The sequence below is a fragment of the Amblyomma maculatum genome, chromosome 1 (assembly GCF_055883805.1).
Source record: "Amblyomma maculatum isolate TAMU_Amacu chromosome 1, ASM5588380v1, whole genome shotgun sequence".
In the NCBI taxonomy this organism is placed as follows: domain Eukaryota; kingdom Metazoa; phylum Arthropoda; class Arachnida; order Ixodida; family Ixodidae; genus Amblyomma; species Amblyomma maculatum.
The window spans coordinates 137,344,461-137,371,952 of NC_139344.1; the positions used below are offsets into that span (position 1 = coordinate 137,344,461).

General features: G+C 47.1%; 1 protein-coding gene and 1 long non-coding RNA gene across 4 annotated transcripts in view; one reads left to right on the plus strand and one right to left on the minus strand.

Annotated features, from left to right (window-relative positions):
- Fhos (Formin homology 2 domain containing) overlaps positions 1 to 27,492 on the minus strand; it is a 152,707-nt gene that overhangs the window by 42,773 nt on the left and 82,442 nt on the right. For 2 of the 3 annotated variants that reach the window (XM_084589062.1, XM_084589060.1), the window contains exons 3-6: positions 16,845 to 16,903; positions 14,353 to 14,420; positions 4,229 to 4,334; positions 3,352 to 3,446 (exon numbers count right to left, since the gene is read on the minus strand). In XM_084589062.1, the coding sequence (XP_084445188.1) occupies positions 3,352 to 3,446; positions 4,229 to 4,334; positions 14,353 to 14,420; positions 16,845 to 16,903 (328 nt within the window). Of the gene's footprint in view, positions 1 to 3,351; positions 3,447 to 4,228; positions 4,335 to 14,352; positions 14,421 to 16,844; positions 16,904 to 22,387; positions 22,695 to 27,492 lie in introns of those variants that run through there. The other variant, XM_084589061.1, reaches the window with a different exon arrangement.
- On the plus strand, positions 11,335 to 12,849 carry LOC146204041 (uncharacterized). Its single transcript, XR_014702647.1, has 3 exons — positions 11,335 to 11,430; positions 12,386 to 12,529; positions 12,632 to 12,849. It is a non-coding gene; the product is annotated as an uncharacterized LOC146204041 (long non-coding RNA).

A 27,492-nucleotide genomic window follows, 5' to 3' on the forward strand; every position in this document is an offset into this window, starting at 1 on the left:
TTTTCTCTAGGGATGGGCCCTTTAACGTTATCGCGTTAAAACTAGCAGCTGAAGAAAGGCCTTCCGCAATAGCAGCCAAACAATGTACGAGTAGACCGAAGCTAAAAGGCCGACAGCGAGCTGAGGGCTGCTAGCCAGTACAACCGGCACACCACGAAGTGTCCGTCGGGCCAGCTGGCGCCCTGCTGGCTGCGGGTGTTCGTTAACGGTCACCATTCCAGTGGTCCGCGGCTGATGATCGAGCCTCTCCGCGCTGATGGAACTGTCGCATCCTATTTCCCGCCTGCGGCGGCACACATCATGAAGCAGGAGGACAGACGTCCGTTCGAGGTTCCCACCTGCCCCTATAGCTGCAATCACAACGGCAGATTCAGGTCAGACGTACGTAATCCGCCCCATTCAGCCGCCGTTGCCCCGAGCTAGCTGAGAAAGCTATGGCATCCGTTACAGAACCGGCGCGAGCATCTTGGATGTACGTGCACAGATTTTGACGACCATGCAGACCTCTTGCGGTCGCCATGACGCGCAAGACGGCTATATGGAACAAAATCCAGCGTTATTCAAATTACGTGAAAGCAAGCGTTTCTCCAGAAAATCCCCGCATCGCTCGTGCCGCTCACGTAGCCTGCTAAAGCAAAACATTTACATACAGAAATTTACAGAGGAGCTGAAACTGCCTGAGAAGCGCCAGCGGGCTAGAGCAGAAGTCTTCCGATGCTACAAGCAGCATGGAGACCAACCGTATGCGGCCTTCCAAACCTGTTCCAAACATGGCGCAGAATCACATGGAAAGCGCCCTAAAAGCAAGAACCAGCCCTGTCAGCGAGCAACTAGAGCTGCGGCTACCACCGGCAGTCAAAGAGCAACCAGTGGCGCCATCTCGATCTCGTGTTCATATAGTATGCAGCGCCTCTGATGGAAACCATGTCTTAAACATCGCGTATCCGCTTCATGTCGTCACTCGGAAACAGGGTTGCCAGATTTGGCTACTTTACGCCAAATTGGCTACTTTCTGAGCCGCCTGGCGACAAAAAATTTAGGTTGGCTACTTGGCTACTTTCCGGCTACTTTTGAAAAATTTTCGCCTATTCCAACAAGCCCGTTTGCGCGCTGTTCAGGGTGCTCGTTTTTATAGATAGACAGATAGCAAATCTATCAACGGTAGCGCTGCAATACAACCAACTGTGCATGGTGACGACTGTCTCCACCTTGTTTCAAAGGGAACGCTCTTAACATCTATCCACTAAAACCCCTTGATAATTTGAAAGGAGCGACCACGTTGGTAGCGACACTCTCCTCCGCGTCGCGCTTTCCTCCTCAATTCTCCTCGCGCGGCTAAGGTGGTGCGGCGGCTGCGAGCTCTGCACACGACACGCTTTTTCTCCCTGGCGCCCGCCGGCCGGCCACAGCAGTCAGTGAAGCGCGCGTTTTTGGGCCAGGTTTGCGCTACAGGATCTAGTACTGCCTCTTACTTTGTCTGTGTTTTTTTTTAGCGTGAACTCCATCACCGCGGTAAAACTTCGCAAAACGAGAAACCGACCCAGACTGGTGCTTTGAACGTTAAGATGAGAGAAAGTCAAAGCGGCCGCTTAGTCTATTTCGCTACTTTCAAGCTAGCTTGGCTAAGCATAGTATATGTCACGTGATAAACCTTAAGTTTGGGTCATTGGTTAACTATACACTTATTTTGACCAACTACGGGCCAAATTAAATGATATTTAGTAAATCGCACTTGAAACCCAAATTTGCGCTGCAGCATCGAGTCATATACCGTTGGGAAGCTTAGGCCAAGTGTAAGGGCACTGTGGTAGTTAGCGATCATCATTAATCTGCGTTAATTAGTTAATTTTGTATAAAACCAAACTTCGAGCTAGACGATCAAGTCATATACCATTGAAAAGCTTAGGATGAATCCAAATGCTCTGAATTAGCGATCCATATTTGCGTTAGTGAGCTATGTGCAATCAAAACCACCCTTTGCATTATAGCATGGAGTCATATACCTTTCGAAAGCTTATGTTGAATGCAAATGAGTTGTGCTAGTTATCGAACCGAATTAATTAGTGCTAATTATTTAACTGCTCTTAAAGCCAAACTTTGCATTACAGATGGCCAAATAAGGGCAAGTGTAAACGCATTATGCTAGCTGGCCAAACTTAGATAAACATCACAACAACAGAGCTAACACACTAGCTAGGCTTACCACGAACTGCTTCGAAATGTTTTTCTTTGCCCGTGCATATTTGCGTGCAGTAGGTCTTATTTAGCGTGCACCCGCTGACAATAAATTAGTCATGAGTACATCTTCCGTCCATAGGTTTGTCTCATCAGTGTGAAAGTGGCTTTTGCACTCTAGTTTGTTCACTGAATAAAACAGTTGCGCACTTTCAATGCGATCAAGGAGCGCGGACAACCATTTATTGACCGCAATTCGCCGAACATTATTAGGCACTGGTGTCAAGGAAGCTTACGAAGATACTCGGTATACCTATGAAAGAATGATTTCTATATCTCTAGGCAAGGTAAACGCCTCTCGATAATGTAATATTATACTTGAGAAACCGAAGGTTCCCGTCTAACGCCTAGTAGTTATGATCAAAAAGGAAAGAAGTGTGAGTGATCATGTGAACGCCCCTTGCACATTAGCCGTATCCTTGATAAACCCAAACCATGATTGAGAAGGTCAACTCAACTATTTACCGCAGACCTGAACATCGTACATGAGTGGTTGCAGTTTCGTTTCGTCGTATTCTCCTTTTGTAGCCATTGTTTGAGACGTCCAACTCCACTAACATTTTATACTTACATTTTCATGGACATAATTTTATGCATTTTATACTGTTTCTAATCATCACAGAGAAGTTACGGATAACACTTCAGTTTATCTGGTAAGTTTAGTTTTATGTCTGTTTGTATAATATCGCAGTGTTACGCAGCCAGTTTTTTTTTTTCAGAAAACATTTCTACGTGATTTAGTTGCTATAAGACGCAACTGGCATTTGTTTCTTCACGAGCGTTGGAATAAAACGACTATAAACGAATTTTTTTGGTTGTCTTTTTGCAGTGAGTGCTCTATTTACTGCCCAATGCATGGCCCCATGGCTCCTTTTTGGCTACTTTTTATTGCTCTTCCTCTGGTTGGCTACTTTCTGGCTACTTTTCCCATTTTTGTGGCGACTTTTCGTTTTTTGGACCTGGCAACCCTGCTCGGAAAGGCGGGCGGCAGGGAGCGAAGCATGCGGCCATGCCACGAGACCCAACGAAATAATCTGCCATGCGGAAGCATGCGCCACCCCATGCGCCACCCATCGCAACCAGGGCCGTTCGTGTGACGGGCGTGCGAGCACTTACCTTGGAAGCAATGAGAGAATACAACCACTGGATTGTCTCGTTGTGCTCCACGACGCCATTCATGCCGTCCACGTAGAGCATCACCTGCCCCAGAGCTGCAGGGCGGGGAAAGCACATTGTGTTTGTTCGAAGGCTACCCGCACAATACGCTAGCGGCCTTCGACTGCATCATTTTGAACGACCATGGGCAGCGGCGACATCCGTCTGTCGCCGACCGCACTCCTACGCTATGCATCTATACCGGACGCATGCAGTGCTTATTTCCGGATCTCAGCATCGGTCTCTCTGCGCAGCAGTGCAGTTAGGGCCAAAGGAACTCTCTCGGACGTGTTGGGCATTGCTGCTTGGTGCATAGAAAGTGTCCTCGGGTCTGTTTCCGAGAAGCCATCAACTGTCCCATTCCTTTAACTACCGATTATTTTTCACCGGAAACGATTTCAGCGCTCCTACAGTATGCCCAGAGGCATTAAGCGTAATGCAAAATGGCTGCAAAGATTGCAGTAAAAATAAGCATGAACATACTGAAGTATCAACAGCGTCAGAAATTGAATGCCAAGACGGCTAAAAAAAAAAAAAAAAAAAAAAAAAAAAAAAAAAAAAAGATTACTTTGGCGTTTATCGTAACTGCATGCGCATTTCTTACCTTACAATAGAAAACCAAACGTACGTATTTTCCTACGACTTTCTGGCATGATCCGCAGGAATAAAATTTCACTCGCACGAACGTATAGTACTACCACGGTCGCCATTTGCTAGCGTAGCTGCATTGTGTTCGGAGTATTTATCACGTACACGCCCCTCTTTATCCTTCTTCCGGAGTAATGCACCACACCGACAAGGGAGTAAATGGCAACGTGTGGGAGGTTCGCGAACGCACCTCGAAGAATGTAGTTCTGGTAGTTTTGGTCCGACTCGGAGCCCACTTTGATGAGGCAAGCGAGCCCGTCATTCTGCACGAACTCGTGCACCAGGTCCTTGTCGTCCTGCGAAAGAGGAGGAGGAAGCGGCACAGTCAGCGACGTGAAAAGGGCCCTTCGCTGCGAGCTTTGCGGGGAATGATGAGCGCCCGGTGCATGCATAAACACCTATCCGGGGGCTGCAGTGCTGCGCCCGCCCTTGGAGCGCGCTATGGATGGAAAAGGAAACGCGTGCTGCCGCATATCCTGCTTAACCCGACTGCAACACTGCTGCCACGGTCACCGCAATGAGGATCCATCTGTGTAGCTGCAGAAATGCGCAAAAAAAAAAAAAGAAAAAAGAAGAAGCTGCAAGGAAGAGACTGTTAGCGACCATCCCTGTGGGGCATCCAGACGAGCGCGCGGCCTTCGCAAAACGACGTCCGAAAAGCAAATTCCATACTGCAGCACCAGCGAAGGCCCAATTCAGGTCGAATGACGCGTGCACCCTTTAGGCACACTCCCTAGTCCCACGCATGCCGTTGGTAACCACATGACTGACCGACAGCTGATATGGGGGAGACGTAATTATGCTGTTTCCTCCGACTTCACTTTTCCTGTCCAGCAATCCGAATTACCTCCTAGATTCTGAAAAGCGAACCGAAAATGACGGCTTGGTGAGAACATGACAAGACTAAATAAAACGCTTCCTTATATGGTAGCGCTTCGAAAGTCAGTAAACTATTTTGCCTCGCAGTGTTTGATATATTCGATGCGAGATCAAGCGAAGGGGGCTAATCCGCAGAAAGCGTCGAACCTGCGTCAGCTGTTGCAAAGCTTCCCAAGCCAGCGTGCCCATGCGAAAAAAAAAAAAATGTTGGTGAAATGCGCCTCTATTAATTTGGTCTTCTGAACTCGCGAATGCAACGAGAATTCCTCTTCGATACCGAAACTATACCGAGCAGCTGCAATCAAATCACGGCACGACCACGCACTCTCTTCGGTCGAAGGCGTCCTGACCTAACGCGTAGCGCTTTACTTCGCAGTTTTACGTCGAAATGCGTCAAAAGTGCAAGGATGGATACGGAGACCAGCTACATGAAATTTTCGTGCGGTGCAGCACTTCTACTCAGTTCAGTCGTTCAGTCGTGTCCGAATGAATGAATGAAAACTTTATTTCCACCGAAAAGGAGCCCCTCATCTCCCGCCCTTATGTGGAAGACACGAGTCAGGAGCTCTGTACCGAGATTTACGCTGAGCGCGAACCAGCGCATGACCGGTGTCTGCATGGATATCTCGCCGCAGTCCGCGAGAACAGAGCAGGAACCTGCACCACGCTCCGTATTAAATGAAGCGGGACGAATGATCGCCCTATGTCGCAGCAGTTCGCGAGTCTTCTATCTTCGTGTCACTCAGTTCACTAAGTTCGATTTGGCGACAGTACTGAAGCAACGCACGTCAAATGCGTCCATTACGTGGGATTTCACAACCAGCATTGATGCCGGTTACAATTCATACGCTTAAAAAGCAGACTATGTGTGAGAGCGTTTCGGCAGGCTGCCCATTCCACTGGATATATATATATATATATATATATATATATATATATATATATATATATATATATATATAATTTTTTTTTTTGTGTGTGTGTGTGTGTGTGTGTGTGTGTGTGTGTGTGTGTGTGTGTGTGTGTGTGTGTGTGTGTGTGTGTGTGTGTGTGTGTGTGTGTGTGTGTGTGTGTGTGGTCGCCGCGGCGTCTGCGTTTCGCTGTAGCTTGCCATTCTGTAAACGCCGGCGTGCCACCGCGGTAGAAAGCAAGCCACGGCTCACTTTTTTCTGCTTCCGATTACGGAAGTGCGCGCTGCCAAGTGCGCGTTGCCAATATACAAGATCGCCGCACGCAACAGCACCTAAGTGGCGTCTCTCCGATTACACCTCCTTTCCTCGAGCATCCACGCGCGGTCCGATAGCGAGAAGAGACAGCCGACCAAGAAATAAATAATGACATATGAAACAGAGCGATGAGGCCGAGGCAGCATCGGTATCGGAAACCGCGTATTGCGCGACCCTTCCCTCCACCCGACGCGGTGGGTGCGCGCGTGTTTACACACGCTTGTGCAAGTTCTGCCAGCGTTCAGGAGGCAGCGTTCCTTAAAAGCGCCTGGGGCCTGTCACTCGTTTTTTTGCCCACGGAATGACGAGGCGGGCCCCGGATGCGTCCTCGCCCGGCATGACTCTCGCGTGCCACAGTGGGCGGACGCCGTGGCGCCATTGAAAAGATCGCGGGCGTTATGCGCCAGTCAAAGCCGGGCAAGCATGGGCTGACGCGACGAGGAGCCAGAAGTCGCTCCCGCCACTCAGCAACACACACTGCACAATCATCTACGGCATTTTACGCGACATCAACCTCGACAGAATGTCGCGATCGAGGACGCGAGCTGAATTTGCACCGCACCATTGGGAGATTTGAAAATTTTCCCAGGCAGCACATTTCATCGGCCCAATAATGGGGATTGATTGGGGATTACTGGCCCACAAGTGGCCCAATGGTGCCATTGAGCTACCAATAATGTGCAGCCACGCTATACCATAATCATTATTGGCCCAGTGAACTTCACCCATATCCGTTATTGGCATTCAACCGGCTAAGAGCGGTCAATAATGCCCATTCATATTGAACAGTTTGCCATTATTGTATACACAATGAGGCAGCCTGGTCATTATTGGCCAACCAGCTGCAATTATTTGCCAATATCTTCCACACCATGGTATAACCTGGTAAATATTGTCCGGTCAATAACAACGGCTTCTCAATATTGAATATATCTAGGCATACAGTGGTCAATAATGTCCAACCAACTTTGCCGGCTTCCTAACATTGTAATATCTTGGTTTCTAGTGGTCGATATTGTCTAATGAGCCTTGATGGCTGACCAGCATTGCACATATCATGGCATTGCTTGGTTAATATTGTCCGGTAATTATGGTTGCCTCGTCAACATTGAATATATATTGGCATACATTGGTCAATATTGCCCCACCAGCTTTGGTGGCATCCTAACATTGTATATATCTTGGATTATAGCGGTCAATATTGCCTAATGAGGTCCGATGGCTGGCCAGCATTGCACATATAATGGCATAAATAGGTTAATATTGTCCGGCCATTATGGTTGTCTTGTCAGCAATAAATAAATCATGGCATATATTGGTCAATAGTGACCCTCCTGTCATGGCGGCCTGCCAACAATGTATACATATGCATTATATTGTTCAATATTGTTAGATGGACTGTGATGGCTAGCCAGCATTGCACCTTAATGGCATAGGTTGGGCAATAATGTTCTGCCAATATGGATGGCTTGTCAACATTGCATATATCTTGACATAGATTGGTCAATATTGTCCCATCAGCTTTGATGGCATCCCAACATTGTATATATCATGGTTTCTAGTGGTCGATATTGTCTAACGAGCTTTGATGGCTGGCCACCTTTGCACATTTCAGGCTGCGGCGGCGCTAAAAAAACAGTAGAAGCAGCTCTGACCGACAGAGACATTTCTAATGCTTGCATCTCGATATGCAGTGTGTTGGGGCTAATTTCGTCGCAGCTAAATTTTTCGCTGGCCCGGACGTCATTTACGTTCAACTGTAGCAGATATTCATACGCCATACGTAATTTGGGCCACCATATATATAATGTTTATTGGGATTAATGTATAGATTGTCCTGAAATTGTTTGACTGAGCTGACCAGACAAAATGAACAGAAGTGCCCATCACGGAAAATGTAGAATATATTTTTCTGAATACATTTTTCGTGATTCGCTAATTGTTGTGTATGACCTGCGATTATACTTGACAAGTTTGGTAGAGAACTCTTTTATTTACGACTTTAGGCACGATTAATTGTTATGTAAAATTCTGCATATAATATCTTCGAGACAATTCCTGCAGACTAGAGGCCCGGATGTCGATCACGCGTGGACGTAGCTAACACAGATAGTGTTCCAAAGTTTAGCCAAGTGTTGAAAAAATTCTGACAGCACGTGGAATCTACACTACAGAAAATTGCGAAGGCGAGAATAATGCTGCTGTATACGGTGCATCACGTATCATTGTCGTTATCAACTAAACGCAGCGTCATTACCATTGATTCTGTCATCATTGTCATTATCACTAATTGCAGCGTCATTCTCGTCGCTGTCATCACGGTAGACAAGGAGAATTACGTATGGTGCTAGTTTCGCGATCCAGGGTTTAGCGCAGTTGGTTAAAGCGTTAACTAGGCTAGGAATTCGATTCCCGGTGGAGACGATTTGTTTTTCTGATCTCGTCAAATCAGGATGATTGAAAGTGATTGACACATCAATGCACAGATCCGATGTACAGATATATCCATGCACAGATCTCGAACACATCTCGCGCACAGCTCTCGCGCACGGGATTTCGTTCCATGGGCCTATTTATACGCATACGAGTACAAGCATACGCGCACGCTCGAGCGCATGTACATCTGATCTGACAAGCAAATGTTTAATAGATGCGTGTCCGCGAAAAAAATCCTGCGCAGTTAAGAAACGCAAGGTACTCAAATGCGAAGAACGCAACAGAACGTGTGTGTGTCGGTTGAAAAAACACCAGGGGTTACGTTTGGATAGTAAACGCAGAAACGATCGAATATATTCGGTGAATCCACATCCCGTAAACGTTTATCCATGATTGGAAACACGCACGCGTAGCATCATTATTTCCGTCTTTTTTTACGTGATGGAAAGAAACCCAACATGTTCAAGCTAAGCAGAGGTGGGAGAGATTGATCGCGCTAGCCAATCAAACACGCACTGCATGATTCGCCGTTACCCTAGCTCTTTCCGGCATTCAGCATCAGCACCGACTATACCACGCCTCAGTACTAGCTGTTCTTATAGACAGATATGTTGGGCTGCTTTCAGGGCCTTCGAGTTCTAATATCTACTAAACACAAATTTGCACTGTACTCTTCTGCGCTCTGCTGTGGGCTTCAGCAACAGACAAAGACTGAACGACTTTGGCCATCGGTGCAGCAGCACATAAAATATTTCAGCTAAAAGAAAAAATACAAGCAACATATATTCTACGTTATGTCTAGCTAATTCACTTGACAAGAAAACAAATCTGAACTGTCCTGGAATGGTTCGTATTCTAATGCGACGTAAATCGCACACTGCCAAAAAGTAGTGTACATGTAAAAGATAATAAAAAAAAAATCAACAGCACTGCATGGGGCAAGGCAAACGAAAAAAAAATTAAAACAATTACCTACAGTGTAATGAATGCGCGCACATGTGTCGCCAACATATATGGTGACAAAATTGAAATTGCATAATAACGATGTTCTTTACGGAAGTTATTTTTGTTCGAAAGCTGTAATATATGGCTCATAATGATGCATTTGACCACAGCGTTTGACAGCGCTCTCTTAAGCATTCTTCAGAAACTATTCTTCAAACATTCATTGCCTTATTATCCAACCATATAATCACCGCACCGAAGGCGTTTCCCTTCAGAGAACTAAATAATTTTATCCCATCATGTCAACCAGGCAGCTAATTGCAATTCATATATATTAAAAGTAATGCGAGTGCGTTACTTTAGCAGTTTTGAGGCATTTTTAGAGAACACCACTCTCGAAGAATTTAACACATGATTGAGAATTAGGGTTCCTTTGTGAAATATTCTGCTGCTTTCACAAGCGCTGCATCCGCGGGCTGAAAGGTGATTATACCGCGCTTCTTTCTGAGGACAACCTTGTCCCAAGTTCGTAGATATAGTTTCAATGTTGACCCTTGCTTTCTTTCTATTTTTTCTTTACTGCAAATTTAGTTCTTCAGATCTTAGCTCGTCGAGTATTTTGTATTTCTTGATATGCCCACGCTTAGTTCTACGCGGATTTTTTCTTGCTCTAAATGTCCACCTGATTAAAAAAAAAAAATAAAAATGAATAACATGGGAATTTTTAACCTTGAAGTACTCGTAGTTATGGTCGTTTTCGCTTTTCTTTTCCTGAATAGGAATACAGCAAGTATACTGGCTGTTGCATCGCTCAGTTGCGCGTGATGACGTTTCAAGAGCACTCCGTCATGAACAGCGACCTGTGTGCCATCTTTAATAAAAAAAAAATATGTCCATTTGTTTGAACCGAGGACGATTCCATGAAAACTGAAGATTGTTTTACGTATGTGATTATTATTTGAAACTATGAGGTAAAACGTATTTTGCATTAACAAAAAAAAATATGGCGAAATTATCATTCCACTGAAAATGTTACCGAGCCAACAGTCGAGGCGACCAAAGAGCTCCGAACGCACTCCTCGTTGTTTTAGCGAAGCCAAGGGCAAAACTCTGCGCCTTCCTCCTCACAAGCTTGGCGCAAAGAACATATGGTTTCCATTCCCTCGTCCTTTTGTCGCCTCTCCGCCCGAGGGCCTTGACTAAAGCAATTCTCCAAACCGCTTTCAACTTCCCGTCTTGTAGCCTTTTCTCCCTGTAAAGCAGTCATCGCGGAAGGGCAGCGACCTTCACTGCCCTCTCTTTCCTCCCGCTAGGCAGACGTTGCTCACAATGCCCCCCCACTCTACTCCCCCTCACTCTTCCCTTCCTTCCCGCCAACTTTCCTGGCCGGCAGCCTTCTGGGCTCACGTGGTCCTGCGGGACCTCTTTCATTTCTCTCACCCCCTTTCGGGCTTTATGCCTACTCTTTCGACAGATCTCAAGCAAAAAAAAAAAAAAAGAGGGAGAGAAAACACAACCATCCTTCTGCCCCCTTCCAACCGTGCCTCAAAACTCGACGCAAGCCGCTGATTCAGAGGCGTCTGGTCGGCCACACAATCCCCACCCGCTCGAGCTGCTCGAGCTCCCGCAGCTTTGGACAGCAGAACCGAAAAACCAAGCCTTGTGAAAGTTCCGATTCGTTTTAATGGACATGCCTGAAAGAGGATATTTGTGAGTACCACCAGCATTTTAAGTTGTTTGTTCATAACTGAGCTCTCTGAGATTATTTCTTGATTTGTCTCCTTGTAAGATCGCTACTTTTTCTTACCAGGTGTATAAAGCATCAGATCCCTGGGATGTACTTTGCGTGGCAGCATTCCTTTTGGATTGTTGCAACTGAGGTCTGCAAATCTGCGCTAGCCGTATGGTAAGATACTTTTTTTTTTGCATTATTTGGTGCAGTATGTTGTCAGCCTTGATCATCATGTCAATAACCGATATGCTTGCGAGAACGGAAAGTCATTTCGACCGCACCACGCCAGTCAGTTCTGAACTGTATTTTCAGCGCACTATTTTGTATGCATAAACTCTGGTCATAATGACAAAATTTACGGCGCAGAGGTGGCCAATTTGTATTGCAAAAGAAAAACGTGGTCCTGTAAAACATGACGCGTGTTTTGTGTGATTTTCAGGTTACAACTTCATCGCGCGTGTGTTGTGAGTCTGAAGTGGTCAGTAAACTCAGAGTTAAGTCTAGCTTTCTGGGACATGATTTTTAGTTGCGAGCGAATATTTAATATTGTAATTTGCCGTTATGAATGCGCTATTGGAATAGTCTAAACGACGCGTAGCTTATTCACTTGTTTGATCTTTCTCTTGGGCTAATTCCGTGTAGTAGAAGTGTCATAAAATAGCCGCTTAAAATAGGTTATTTACAGTTGCTACCATAGTTCTTATACTTTACCACGCGTACAAACCTGTTCCCACAACAAACGTGATGCTAAGTTACGGATTTCTTTATTTTTTCAGTTCGAGTGTATCATACAAACCCCAAAGCATCTGTGTCGTACGTTGTTTTGGCTGCAGCTTTGACAACTTTTAAAACGTTCTGTTTGCAGTAATGATGCGGTGCGCACTAAATTTAGCAGCCGCGGTCGGAGTGCGACTGCCATTTTTTGTGTCTGTTTTTTCCTTTGTAGTTTCTTTTTAGTTCTTGCGGCAATCTATTCAAAGGAAAGCTATTGATTTGAAGCTTCCAGTTATGACGACGTCTTTTTCTACAGGTGTTCGATCACAAAGGCACTACAAGTATAAGGGGGCAAGCACTGACTACCGTTTACCGAATAGATAACGGCAAATATCATTTTGTTTTATGTTTCCAGCGTCAACAACACATCCACATGGGAAGCCGTGCACTGCCAGATGTCGCAACCAATGTAACCAAGTTAATATGGCCGGCCTCACTGAGCATGCAGCTTATTTCAACCTGAGTAAATCAGACAAGAAAGTTGCCTGAGGGCCAACAGGTAGTGCTTTATTTTGCATTTTTACTCCACGGTCTAGCTGCACTTCCACTTTCCAAAAGTTTTCTGTTTTAATGGATTTATGAATGTTGCTTTTATTTCCAGGTGCCATCTGCGAAAGGAAATACATTGTTATGCACGCTGCTCAAGTCCATATCTTTAAAGGCTGCATGGAGCTGCTGCCCCTACAACCGACCACAAAAGAAGCTGCGATGAACGCAGCGCCTTCCTCCAACCTGGGACCTGAGAACACCTTGCCAAGGGACGCAAAGACAGGAGGAGCCTGAAGTCTAAGAGTTCTGCCTAAATGTTTCCATGCCCTGTAACACATGCACACCTAATAAATCACCATGCAGTGAACCTTTCAGCAGTATTATTTTCTGTGCATGGATATCCTCAGCATGCTTTATTTAAATAAAAAGCTGCATGAAAAATATCTGCACTGCATAAGTAGGGGATGGCTTTGCAGGTGCCTATTAGTCATAGCACAAAAAAGCGACAAGCCGGATTGCCAATTGCTCTGGCTGGATGCCAATAATGCAAAACCACTGGGCAAGATTGGATTGAAAATATTGGGTAGCCGATAAATCTGGCTGGATGTCAGTTATGAATATCCAATGAATAAGCATGGATACAAGATATTGGATGGCCAGTGAGCTTGGCGGGATGGCCGTGATGTAACAACCAGTGAGTGAGCTTGGGTGGAAGATATTGAGTAGCTATTGAGTAGCCATTGAGTGCCGTTGAATGCCAGTAAACAAGGTAGTATGCCAATACTGGTTTTGATAGGAGAGCCGATCAAATTGGTTGGCATATATCTTGGCTCTTTGTGCGCCCCAATCAGACGCCAATATTGACCAATATTGGGACCAATATATCCCAATATTGGACCACTGGCGGTCCATTGACGGCGTGCTGCTTGGGTTGTGACAACTCTGACGTCTGAATAAGTTTCAAAACGCCTCGCCTTTCTTTGGGCTGAGGTGGAAATTTTCGTCGTTTTTTTTTTTTTTGCAATTCTGGAAATAGCAACATTATTGACTAAAATTCCAGTACATCTCAAATCGATGTCATTGATCATGATAGGAAACTGACACAAATAAAAATCCTCGAGTGGGGTCAGAAAAGAGCTACATCAAACAGTTTTGTCTTATAGAGGCAAAACATTCAACAAACTCATAGGTAACGAGGGCAAATAACTATCTAGCGAAATTCAGCTTTGTCACTACACCGAGGCAAAGTAGAGTCACGTATACATACACCACATAGCAATGACATACAGGACAATAATCAGAGCACCAAATCAAGTGTCATTGATCGTAGTGGATAAAAACCCGAAAAAAGAAATATAAAAGACAGAAGGAAAACTGAACATTTCTGTTTGACAACGATCATCGCTGCAAAAATGTTAACAGCGTCTCCTTCGTGTCTCAACTTCGAGAGGTCATGCACAGCTCTCTTGTTTGAAACTGGCTCCGCCTGAATCAGAGCGGAGAGCCCCCACGCGAAGAACCAACATTTTTTTTTTTTTTCACACATCTTTAAATTTGCGGCGCGCAATACAACAGGTTGTAACACATTTGAAAAACAAAAAAAAATAAAAACAGCTCTTCTACAGCCAACGCACCAGTAGCCGTTACGAAAAGTGTCGGCTACTGGTGCGTTCACTTTTAACACGGTTGATCGCGCCGACAAAGTTGACATTTTCTTCTCCCCTGATGCAGAGAATAGGAATGTCGCCGCGCTTACCAAAGCGAAAAAACATAGGGACAAGAAAACGTGTAATTATAAACCACATACTCTGCTTAAGATAACGAATGGCTCACCTGGAAGATCTGCTTGAGGGAAAACAGTGCCCGCCGCAGTTCTCGTCCTGTCGAGTTGAGCAGTTTCTCTGCAAAATACAGACCGTGTTGCTCAATCCATAACAAACTTCCGTAATCCGTCACATTATTTGTCACTCCGTTAAGTCACAATCGATTACCGGGAACCTGCTTTCCCCGCTTGCATTCCAATTGGATAGTAAAAAAGCTGCATGTTATACTAAGCTAAGCCTAAGCTATAGCAGAGTCCCTCAATACTTTGCTATAGCATCCTGGGTGCGATCTGGGGGGGAGGGGGGGGGGGGGGGAAGAAAGAAGAAAAAATCAAGAGAATGCATAAACAGAAGTGTTGGAACGCTCTCGGTCAGGAATACGCGAAATGACTGGCCGTTTCACTTCCCCAACGGTGCTCCGTTGTGCGTTAACAGCGTCTGTGCACGTGCGCAGCTTTCAAAACGAGCCAAATCGCCGAGAGAAAAAAAAAAAAAAAAAAAAGACTTAAAAACGCTACTGACCTGAACAACGAAATCTAGCACAACAAGATCACATCAAAGACAGCTTGTATCGACTAAGAGAGGGCATTTTGCCGTTGCCAAAGGCGGTACCGCCTATGATTCCTTTTTCGTTACTGTTCTCGCCCTCTCCTATTGCACCCGCTGTAGCTCTGCAGATGCCATGCCATCCTTTCATAGCGAAGACAGCCTGCCACAGGCTGCAGAGATGCTTTTGATGCGGAGCTTCGGAGCTCAATACACATAAGACGCGTTACGAAGACGCCAGCACACTGCAGAACGTGTTTTTGTACCGCTAGCCCAAGCTTCACAGCTGGACTCTATGGAAGAATTAAATGAGCGTGCCGAGAGTGGGTGTACAACAAAGCAAAATTAAAGTTGTGAGATGTTGAAAAAGAAAGCAAGAATGAATTGCTAAACAAGATGGAATTGCTTCTGGCGTCGCGAAGCGATCGCTTGTCGCCAGTGCACGGCTATAGGAACAGATAAGGTGCGTCGGCATCGCTTAGAGGCGCTACACCGACCTAAAGTAGCCAACGGTGAAGTGGTGAGCGGGAGATGAACAAGCCGGAATGACAGACAAGGGCCCCGAGCTCACGGTGAGGAGTGCTTAATGAGTTAAAAAGCCCGTCTGTCGTTCGGCGACGGTTCCTCCAAGTGTTGCTAACGAAAGGAGTTCGGTTTTTGTCTGCGAGAACCGACATCCACGCACATGACTCTATTTTGGACCCGCTGCCATAAACTTGTCGTAGATCAAGACGGCGACCAAGCCCCCCCCCCCCCCCCCCTTAATCCTCTCTTCTTTTGTTTTCTTTGTCTTAACGACGACAGCTAACAAGAACGCCCGTAGAGCTGCTTAGAAGAGCCCAGCCATTGCCACAGAACGGTCCCGAAGGAAAATAAAAAGAGCGATTAAACGCTACACCTGCATAGGTCCAGGATCATTGCCGCAACGTTTGCACTTGCTGCTCCCCACATCTACCCTGACGAATTCACCAGAAAACTGGGTTGAAGCGACCGTATCCACCTCCCACCAATCATGCCGGCACTGAGATAACGCCCACAGGCGCGCAACCATGAAGAGCGATGATGAAGGTATATAACGTGAGGCAACACGACGCGGAAAGGAACGCCATGGCACATGTTCAACGCATGACTGATGAGGAGGCTGCACATGTAGCGCTCCGGTTATGGCGAAGTCCAAGCATATGTCGGAAAGGAGCTTGGCGCCTGTATACCAGAAATAAATCTACCAGAAGTAAACTTGACTCAGCCTGAAGGGATCATAAAAAGAGAACAGGAATTTCGCTAATTCACAGTATGTGGGTTCCCTCCAGAAAGCCGTTGCAGCGTCTAATTGGCCTCGCACATCTAAGTGAAGTCAATCATCACCGTATGTCCAGCTACGTCGCCTGCTGGACGAAAGCCGCTCCACATGTTACCGCAATTTCCCCCCATTTCGCGCTAGCAACCACATTTCCGCAAAGTTACCAATCTCATCCACACACCTGACTCTCTCTCACTATACCTGCTCTCTGCTGTAACCTGTAATCCGCTCTGTAACCTCAATTGAGACCATCGGTTAGTTTATCCTCGCGTTAGACGTCCCCGTCCATTTCCTCTTAATTTCAAACGGGGCATCAACAACTAGTGTCTGCACCCTTACCTATACTCTGCTGTTTTCCTTTCCCTTTACGCTAGTCCCATCAATCATCTTTCCATAGCTCGCTACGCTTTCGTCGATTTATAGCAACGATAGAAGAGTTTAATGCGGTACAATACCAAGAAAACCGAGTGTGTTGTCCAGGTATGTCCGAAAATAAGCAGCCAAGTTGATCTGACTACGAATTCGACAAAATGTCATACCAACAATTCCACTCACGCTTGAAGGTCATCTGAAACTCAAGCCACGCTGGGCCATGATTTGTAACCGAAATGGGTGGCACCGGAAAGTCGTAGCCAATATGCCGGGCGTGAACTCACCGATGATCGCATGAACTCGGACGGAGAGTTGGGTGCGGAGCAGGACTGCATTCTTCCGGCTGAAAGATAAAACAGCGACCAAATAAGTATGCAGAAAACAAAGAAAGCCAGTTTGCAAAAAGAATGCGGCGATAACAACTTCGTCGTCAGTGCTCACTCCGTCACAGACGAAAGCATGGTAGTGAAAAAGTCTGAATTTAGCGTCAGACAATTTTAGAGCGGTTGCCCATTGCTGCACAGTAACAACAGCTAACACACGCGGGATATACAAGCTCCCCGACGAATGTGTTTCCGCTGCTGCGGCACCATAAATCAAACGCAGCAGACGATAGTTGTGAAAGAAGAGGGTTCTGGAATATCCAACCCGAGTGCAGCGTTGCGCGCCGATTCTATATGCGCGGCTTGCCGATGAAAATACAAAAAAAGAAACAAACAAACAATATATATATATATATTCTAAAAGAAGGCCAGGTCGAGACGGCAAAGTCATGACGGCAAGGCAAGGTATGCCGTATCAGCGTTTAATCCGATGGAGAACCCAGGCGTGTGCCGAAGCCGGCGCCGCGGGACGGTGATGATGGTATGTACAAATGAAAGAAGATCCGTGGAGGGCTCACAATATATATATATATATATATATATATATATATATATATATATATATATATATATATATATATATATATATATATATATATATATATATGCGCGTAAGCTTTTAGCGATATGTGCACGCGATAATCTCCACCATTCAAGTCATAATCAATTCGTCGTCTATAATGCACCTGAAAGCTAACGCTGTTACAAAATATCCAGCTATAGCCGTTCGTCAATTGCCTTGACCGACACCTGCCCCATGTTAACCCAGTGAAAGGTAGTACACGTATGCGTGGTGCATCCACCATCAGGGTCCTCCCATGCATGTTGTCGCGCTGAGGTTCCCCTCCCTCCACATACCGTGCGACCAAGCTAACTTTAGCCAGGGGTTAAAAAATAAAACATTTCAGACAGTCCAGGGAAGTCACTTGTATACAGCTTCCAACCACCTGGCGCACGACAGGCAATTTTTTATTTTGCAAATAACTGATTCGTAATTAAGCTAATTTTGCTAATTTACAAAGTATTACCTTTAGATAATCATTAGAGAGTATGTAACTTGTGAAAAACCCATTCCATTTAATTCTGATAAAGAAAGCCTCGCGTGTATCGGTTTTCCAAGCTCCAAAGAAAAATTATCACGTGACTAATGCATTCGTGCGCCACGATTGTGGTGCTCTCAATTGTGGTTTGAGTAAACGAAATTAGCTGCGGCCGTGAATCGACTGCCCAGTCCTAACGGTAGGTTGATATGTTGGCGACGATTGCTGCGAGCGCGGTGAGCTCGCTGCAACTTGCGCCGTCACGTGCGCCGACTGCCTGAAGCGGACGAAGAAACCACTGCAGACATATCGGCCTGCCGCTGCAACGGGGTCGTGGAGCCAAGGCCACAGCTGATTTTTTTCACTGAAACCCAGGTTGAGAGCAGCACAATCGTAGTGCACGAATGCGGCAGTCACGTGATATCTTTTGTATTTCGCGGGCTTTCTTTAGAGCTTGGAAAAACGATACACGTGAGATTTTATTTATCAGAATTAAATGGTTTGGTTTGCTTTGTTGGGTTTATAAAGTCCCAAAGCGACTCAAGTTATGAAGGACGCCGTGGTTGAGGACTCCGGAAATTTCGACCCTCTACGGTTCTTTAAAGTATATACTACACTGACATCGCACAATACACGGGCGCCTTGCTTTTCGCCTCCATCGAAAAGCGGCCGCCGAGGCCGGGATTCAATCCCGCACCTTTCGGAACAGTAGTCGAGCGCCATAACCACTGCGCCACCACGGCGGGGTCAGAAATAAATAGAATGGGGGTTTTAAAAGGTGCTCTTCATATTTTCAAATTCATTTATTGTCTAAACGCATTATCAAATTAGAAAAAATATCTTAATTACTGATTAGTTCAATGCAAAATAAAAAAATTCCCTGTGGTGCACCAGATGGCTGGCAGCTGTATACAAGTAGTTTCTCTGGCCTAACTGAAATGTTCCATTTTTTAATCCTTGCCTAACGTTAGCTTGGACACCCCCCCTCTCCCTCTCTCTCTCTCTCTCTCTCTCTCTCTCTCTCTCTCTCTCTCTCTATATATATATATATATATATATATATATATATATATATATATATGTATATATGTATATATGTATGTGTGTGTGTGTGTGTGTGTGTGTGTGTGTGTGTGTGTGTGTGTGTGTGTGTGTGTGTGTGTGTGTGTGTGTGTGTGTGTGTGTGTGTGTGTGTGTGTGTGTGTGTGTGTGTGTGTGTGTGTGTGTGTGTGTGTGTGTGAAGGAAAGATTTTAACTTTTACTTCGATAATCACACAGATTAGTAATGTAATCTATTTAGGGGAAAGATAATTAAACACAAAGTAGAAGGAAAAACAACGGGCCGATGGTGGGAACCGAACCCACGACCTCCGAATATCGCGTCCGGTGCTCTTCCAACTGAGCTACATCGGCCGCTGTCCCACCTGCTACTTTCTTGGGTATTAATGTTGCCTGTATACGAACCTTGAGAGTGTTCACTAGCGCCACCCTCAACCATAGCGGCGGACGTGGAACGTCCTGTGTTACCGCCAGCGTCACGTAGAACGTGATCAAGAGCGAGGGCGAAAGCTGTGCTAGAACCCTCTTAAGCTACCTATGGCTTCAAGACTGCCAGAACCAAGATACCCGCAAGCTACCAGCAGATAAATGAAGGGGAAATGAGGGTGTTCGTTATAATACATGAAGGAAAGAAGCCAACAGTCGGCGAGGCCAAGGAAAGCAAGGAAAGCACGAACCTTGATAGTGTTCGTATACAGACACCATTAATACCCAAGAAAGTAGCAGGTGGGACAGCGGCCGATGTAGCTCAGTTGGAAGAGAACCGGACGCGATATTCGGAGGTCGTGGGTTCGGTTCGCACCATCGGCACGTTATTTTGCCTTCTACTTTGTGTTTAATTCTTTCCCCTAAACAGATTACATTACTAATTTATGTGATTATCGAAGTAAAAATTAAAAAAAAAAAGACAAAGTACAATCACCACCGCCACCCTCGTCCCTAGCAGCGGATGTGGCACATCTTTTTATACCGCGAGTTTCACGTAGCACGTGATCATTAGGGAGGGCGGCAGCTGTGCGAGAACCCACTTACGCTACCTTTTCGACCTCAAGAAGCAAGCGGAAGGTTGGACAGCCGTCGATGTAGCTCAGTTGGAAGAGCACTGGACGCGATATTTGGAGGTTGTGGGTTGGACTCCCACCATCGGCGCGTTGTTTTTCCTTCCGCTTTGCATTTAATATTCTTTATCCCTATAATCACCATAAGAATAATTCTTGTCAAATACCAACAGCAAAACATTCAAAATCACCAAACTCACCAACGTTTGCCTTGGACTCGTAGACTGTCAGCTCCTTTAAACTCTACAATAACGTGCCCCTCACTCCCCTTTCATCTCTCTCTCTCTCTCTCTCTCTCTCTCTATATATATATATATATATATATATATATATATATATATATATATATATATATATATATATATATATATATATATATATATATATATATATATATATATATATATAAATTTCTCGACGATTGAAGTGCACTCCTAGGTCATCAGTTGTTTATTAAGTATCATCTTCGTCGTGTAAAGATGAAAGAATTCAAAACGTGTGGCTCCCTGCTGTAACAGCCACCCTTAGCGTCAAAAAGGTGTCATGGCCTGTCGACCTCTAAAACACGCACCGGCGCACGATTACAGGGTTCTGTCGAGCTGCTATATTAGAGCGACACAACATATTCGAAGCCACCTGTATCGTTTCAGGCCACCATATTTCATCTTGAAGCGGTTGGTGAGTGAACCGGAAACTATTTATAACCCCCACACACGCCGTAGAGACCGCAACTTCCAGCGCTCGCTGATAAAGGATACAGTAGCAACAGTAGTGTTCAGTCCTCGCATCTTCAGCCCCCAAGCGCCGTCTCAGGGCGGCGGGTGACCCCGGTTCTACGTCCTCCGCCCTGCCTGCATTTGGGGTGACCGAGGAGGGTGTACCGCGCAAAAGGCTTTCCGCGAGACGGCAGCCGTGCACGTGAGGGACAGCGATCCGCGGCTCACGACCCCGGCAGCGGCGTCGGCGCCGCGCAGGAGCCGAGCCGTGGGCGAGCTCTGGCAGAAGCGGCGCGTTACGCTTCCGTGATCGGCCTGGCGGCATAAAGGACATCCTCGGCGGCCGCAGCCTCCGGGGGCGCCGCCGGCCCTAACGAGCTTTCCCACCGCCCCCGCAGCGGCTTCTTCTGTCGCGGCCTACAGATTGCTCCGCGGTCGTGTGGGCCGAAACACACAAGCACGCTGCCGTGGGCAATGCCATGGCCGCGAACGACGACACCTGCTTCAGCCGCCAAGGCGAACGACGCGTGAACAAGTCATTACTGCGCGCCTCTCACAATGGCTCGGGCAAATGCGATGTCAAGCGGTCCGCGCCACTATGCAGCGACCATTTCGTTCTTTGTTTTTTTATACAAATTACGGCATTTGACGAGCGCTATTTTTGGACTAGTTTCGACAGGTCTCAAGATATCCTGGAGCCACCAAGCAAGTAATTGTCTAATGTCCCCTGGACAACCGCTACTCCCTTAAACGACCGTTACTTTTCCCCTAAAGAGCGTGGGAAGTGATTGCAAAAACCAAATGAACAAAATACCCTTCGCGAAACATCGCCGCGATACTATATGAAAACGAAAAAAAAAAAAAAAAAGACGTTGTGGTTTGCGATTTTTCTAAATGTTCCAGGCAGTTAAAAAGTCTAACGCGGCAGGTGCCTTCCGTTAATGCAAACACTGCCTTCAGACGCCCGACATATCCCCGATGTTGTTAAGTGCTCGTCCACTGCAGCTAACAAACGGAATAGCGCTCTCACCCCTGCGGCGCTATCACGTGCGGTCATTTCACATCCAGCTCGCGAGTAAACGTGAGAAGCTAACAGCGGCAGCTTTAAGTTAGATATCAAAGCGGAGCTTCAAACGAAGTGATTTGAACTGCGCATCCCTCAAGGACGAATGTCCAGCACGAATTCGGCAGAATATCTCAGAGCACGCTAAAGGCAGCACTCCGAAGTGAAACCGGAATGCAGAAGACACCGTCGTGGACGCAGCCAAGCTAACGGGAATCGTCACGGCGCCGTGACACCACAGACAGCATAGCATATCTGCCTAATGTAACACGCGACGATGCGGAATCAACCTACTCGCTTGCTTGCTTGCTTCCCCCGTCTCTCTCTCTATCTCGAGCAGTCATAGAAGAGTTCTCTGCGTCACCATATAAACACGTGGCGCGTAATTTAAAGCCACCGATAAAAAAGCATAAAGTTTCCGGAAGATGCGATCGATTGGGCGTGGACAGCCAACTTGTTAAGTGCACACAGAGAGTATTGCATTCATGACAGCGCATAACCACCTTACTTGCGCAATGACATCCTGGGACGGCGAAGTAGCTCACTCGGCCAAAATCAGCGTCCGCAGAGCGTTGTAGAGACAGCAATGGGGAGACCCACGCGCACGGCTCAGCCAGTAACATCGCACGCGTGTTAACGTTCAAAACAACGACACTGCCAAAGCGGTGACGGGAGCGCGTCGCTTTTCCTTCTCCCGCCCGCGACAGGGTAGCTCCTTCGCGAGATTGGCGCTGCGATATTCACACCACGGCAGACAAGCATCGGCACAACGTGACCACAGACGGTCCACCATCAGATACGCTGGAAGTAAATCGGACGGAATAGTTGTGCGGTAATAAAGGAAGCAGGGGCCACAGTGCACGGGCTAAGAGCGCGGAAAGATGAAAAATGCAGCGTCACTCGTCGTTGGCCAGCGCTGCGCTGACGAGGTATCGAGGTCATGGAAAAGAATGAAAACGCAAAGTGAACAGCCTGACCAGCGGCGAAATACTCTTCCCCTCGACGAGCCTCGGATCCATCGCTGGACAAGCGGCTCGCGCGTTGCCAATCGTCAGCGTGTGACGCGGTAGTTTTGTCACGTCAATTAACCATAAAAAAAAAAAAAAAGTGTCATACTTTGTGACCGATATAGCTACAGAGCCGGTAACACTTTTCTACAGCGCTCTTGAGGTCTGCTGCAGAGCAAAAGCAATCAAATCGCATTGAAGATTTGCACATTGCAAGGAGTGAGTGCTTGTGCTGTTCACAAGTTTATCCGCGGCTGCTTCAAAAGCAATTTCAGTGAAAGCCACTAGCCTGCTTTAGAATTTTGCTTTATTTCTTTCGTATGACACTGAGCGAGCGCTTTAGACAAGTGTGACTGGCTGTGTACATTACTCTTTAGTGACCATACTTGCCATGGATGTGCGATGACTTGAAAGAATAAAAAAAAAAAAAAGAAAAGAAAAAAAAAAACAGACGGTACCCAACATTCCCGACGTGTTCGCGTTGTGATGGACGTCGATTTTGCAGGGCTTTCAGATTGGTGACGTTTAGCTCAGTGCTATATGGAAACAGTGACTAGGCGGCAGTAGAAACGACAGAGGCTGACTCTGTGAGGTCTTCCGCGGGACTGCAAGTAGGCGGAGCGGCGACAGCCTCGCGTCAGTAATCCCCTCTCAGTGATGGCAGCGAAACGCTGCGGGCGTACATCCACACTAACCCTGCTGACGTCTGTTCAGTGGTCATCAGGACGCCGCGGCAGCGCGGGCTTGGCGCGGGCAACGGCGAAGCCCGGCGAGGGGCGCATCTGGCGGCGCGGAGCCCCGCTGGGGCCGAGTGGGTTGGCGCAACCGGTTGGCCGGGGCTCGCTGCCCATTGTCTCGCCACCATCATGTTACGGCGGCCAGCCCCATCGAACCGCGCCGCCTGTATGGCTCCCCAGCAAGGGCCAAGGGCAAGGCGAACGAAGCACTCGCTGGCTGAAACGGTCCTTTCAGGGCAAACGCGATTTAAAGGTGATGCGCGTGGAAGGCGGCGCGTTAAAGGCGTCTGGCTTTGCTCGCTGAACGGTCTCAGATGCTAAACACGTCAGCTGCAACCCGTGTCAGGGTTTGAAGAGCGCCGCTTTGAACCACATACCCCATACTCAACAAGACATTTAGAGCAGCTTAATAGAGCGGCTTTGAAGCGAAATTTGAAAGAGCGGTTACACTGCCCACCGAACACCTCGACTAAGGCCAAGATATATACGCAGTGACGCTCTGTTTGGCAATTAGAAGAGATGAGCTAAGACAGGCGTGAGGAATCGTCGGCACATTCGACGCGAGGGCTGTCCGCTTTGTAACAGTTGAGCCATCATTCCTGCACATCTAGTCTCGTCATATACATGCTGAATCAGCGGAATTTCCAAATTAGTTCCTCGATTCCGGGCGCGAACAAGATTAACAGCGGCGCAGTTCCCTTTGCCGCGGGAGAAGGGAAAATATGTGTCAGGGTTTGAAGAGCGCCGCTTTGAACCACATACCCCATACTCAACAAGACATTTAGAGCAGCTTAATAGAGCGGCTTTGAAGCGAAATTTGAAAGAGCGGTTACACTGCCCACCGAACACCTCGACTAAGGCCAAGATATATACGCAGTGACGCTCTGTTTGGCAATTAGAAGAGATGAGCTAAGACAGGCGTGAGGAATCGTCGGCACATTCGACGCGAGGGCTGTCCGCTTTGTAACAGTTGAGCCATCATTCCTGCACATCTAGTCTCGTCATATACATGCTGAATCAGCGGAATTTCCAAATTAGTTCCTCGATTCCGGGCGCGAACAAGATTAACAGCGGCGCAGTTCCCTTTGCCGCGGGAGAAGGGAAAATATAGCTTCTTATGTTTATTTTATTTTACTATTTGCGTTGTAACGCATCATGAGTTTATCCTTACAACAACAAAAAAGAATTGTTTAATTCTGACTGGTTGACTTGCGCTCTCTTATTCAGCCTTCCTGATGTGCAATTATATCGCGCGAGCACCTATTTCTCGGTGTAGCGGCGCCTGAAGCGAAGCAGAGCGGAAATCGAGAGAGCGAACGAGCATACGCATCGGTGACGCTGCTGGAAAGAAAGTCGTGTGCTTGGCTATTCTGCTTCATGCCAAGTATTCCCCGTTAATCAGGTGTTATCTCCGAGTTCTGATAGCGTTGCTTTTATATCCCATTTGCTACGTGTTTACTTGCTGCGATAAGTGCAAACGAGTAATGTCGCAAGAACAACGGTAGGCTCTATATGCATTCTGTGGGTAGCGTCTCCAGAGAACTTGTTTGAATTATTGTTAATTACACCCTCCTTGTTACAAAAATCCACTCCACCTTGCTGAACTCCCATTAACTTTGCAACACAACCCCTCCCACTTCGAGTTCTCGGCAAATTCGCTCTCGTAACATCATCTGAACAGCTCATATTCCGGGTTAACACAGTTGGTAGAGCGATTGCCCCCGATAAGTGGAGACCTCACTTCGAACGCTGCATCGGGACAATTCTTTCACAAGCTACAAAGGTTCTGTGGACATTGGGTTGACATTAACGAGTAATCACTCCTTAATAACTAGTTAATGCGCCGATACCTGCAGTCCTTCACAAAGTTTTCGTAACTACTGCAATTGATTTAATGGGCATGCTGGGATATTTATCGCAAATGTGTGCTCTTTTCGGTATCACCAGAACTTATGAGCAACAGGAAAAACAATGAGTTGCAGCTTAATACACGCAAAACAGTCGATGACTAACGGGATTCGATTGGAAAAGCTTTATCGATCGAGAAGGGGTGGGATTCGTGGTCGCCAAACGAATGGGTTGCTTCTCAATAATCAGAAGAGCCTACCAGACGGCGCTATCTCCATGGACTTAGGAATTGTGGACATGTTTTCTTCTCACGTTCGTCTTCCGGAGCAACAGAGACGAGCTACGACGTTTGCGCGATATAATTAAGATTCAGGAAGGCTGTACTTTTATCTTTAGACGACAGTAGCCCAATCCCTTCCTTTACAAAACGAACTGTTCCACAATAACTGTAAAGAAGAAACACCTAACTAAACTTGCCTGCGCGGCAGCAGCTGGCAGCCCTGAAGAATGGCTGCATCGTAAACTGGTCGCTAAGAAACGTAGAGGCGCAGAAAATGCAAGTGAAAAAGCCTGCAGTTTACGAGCAATAAAGAGCGGATTTCAGACAAAGTGCGGTTAAGTTATGGTCACTGCGTTACCACCACGTGCTAGCACCATTTTTTTTTTTTTTCTGGCCTTATGACACCCACCACTCCCCTAAAAACGTATCTTGCATAAGAGAGAGATGCGGCGACACGCACCTTCGCGGAGATGAGTCGGTATAGAAAGCTCATTAGCCCAAAATAATACCAAGAAAGGCGTACTGCATCTGGACAGTAGTTGTGGCTAGCGGTCATCGCGGCAACAAAGAATGTCCGAGTGCCTCCACGCTAAGATATGCACACCCGACCGCACGCAGAGCCACTTTCCTCCCAGCAGCTGTTCGCCGGCGACAGCGCATTTCCGAAGACTAGGTCGAGGCAAAGTGACGTCCACGCCGGCCAAAGCGCCGAGAGATCGGGGCCACGTGGCACATAACTCAGCGGCCAAGCGAGCCGGTCAGTCGGTCTGCACTGCGCGCACGCAGCGCGGAGAACCGCGGCAGAAAACGCGCCGCAACCTGTCCACTGCGGGAGAGGCCGTGTGATGTATGTTCGGCCCGTGCGCTATGCCGCGCCTCTGCGGCGACGGCAGCGCGTTCCCCATCTGCACGGGCCTCCGCACTGCTTCCTCGGGGGGACACCTCGCTGGCTGGGGACATGGCGCAGCACGAGGATGTCTCTTCGACAGATCGGTGCTTCCCGCGACGAGTTTATTAACTGTGCACGTCACTCGGCGAGCAGTGAGAACCACTGGAGTGGGCCGGACAGCTGCTTCCTGCGCCCCACGATCGCCGCCCATGTTCCGGGTAGGCAAAGCCCACCGCCTCACGTGCACTCGGAGAACATGTACGACTTTTTCATCAAAGCGTTCAAAGAGTTGTGCGAGCGATTTCATTCATTTTCGTCAGCAGTACGCTTAAAGAAGGAAGGTTGGTGAGCACTCCCAGACAAATAGGATTTACCCTACGTCGGTTTAAGGGAGCGCTAAGCCACAGAGTGACCATCTTACGATTGACAAATTTGATCCGTAAAGAAGCACAGCTATGAGCACTGTTGTGTATAGAGCGCGAAAGATGGCTCGTTTATCTATCGGGTTCAACGTCCCAAAGCTACTCTGAGGGGCGTCGTAGCGGAGGGCTTCGGAAATTTCGATCACCTGTGCTTCTTCAACGAGCACTGACATCGCACAGTACCCGTGTGTCTTGCGTACCGCCTCCAACAAAATGCGGCTGCCACGGCCGGAATCAAACCTGGGTCTCCCGGCCGAGTATGTATGGCCAGAAGTTACGACCACTGAGTCACCGCAGTGCGGAGAGCATGGAAGGAAACAGGGCGCAAAGGCGACAAGCGCTTACTTGAAACCGAAAATTTATTTCCGAAGGTATATAGCGCTTAAAAACCGCCATTTCGCGCAACGAGGCAACATTTCTAATCAGAAAT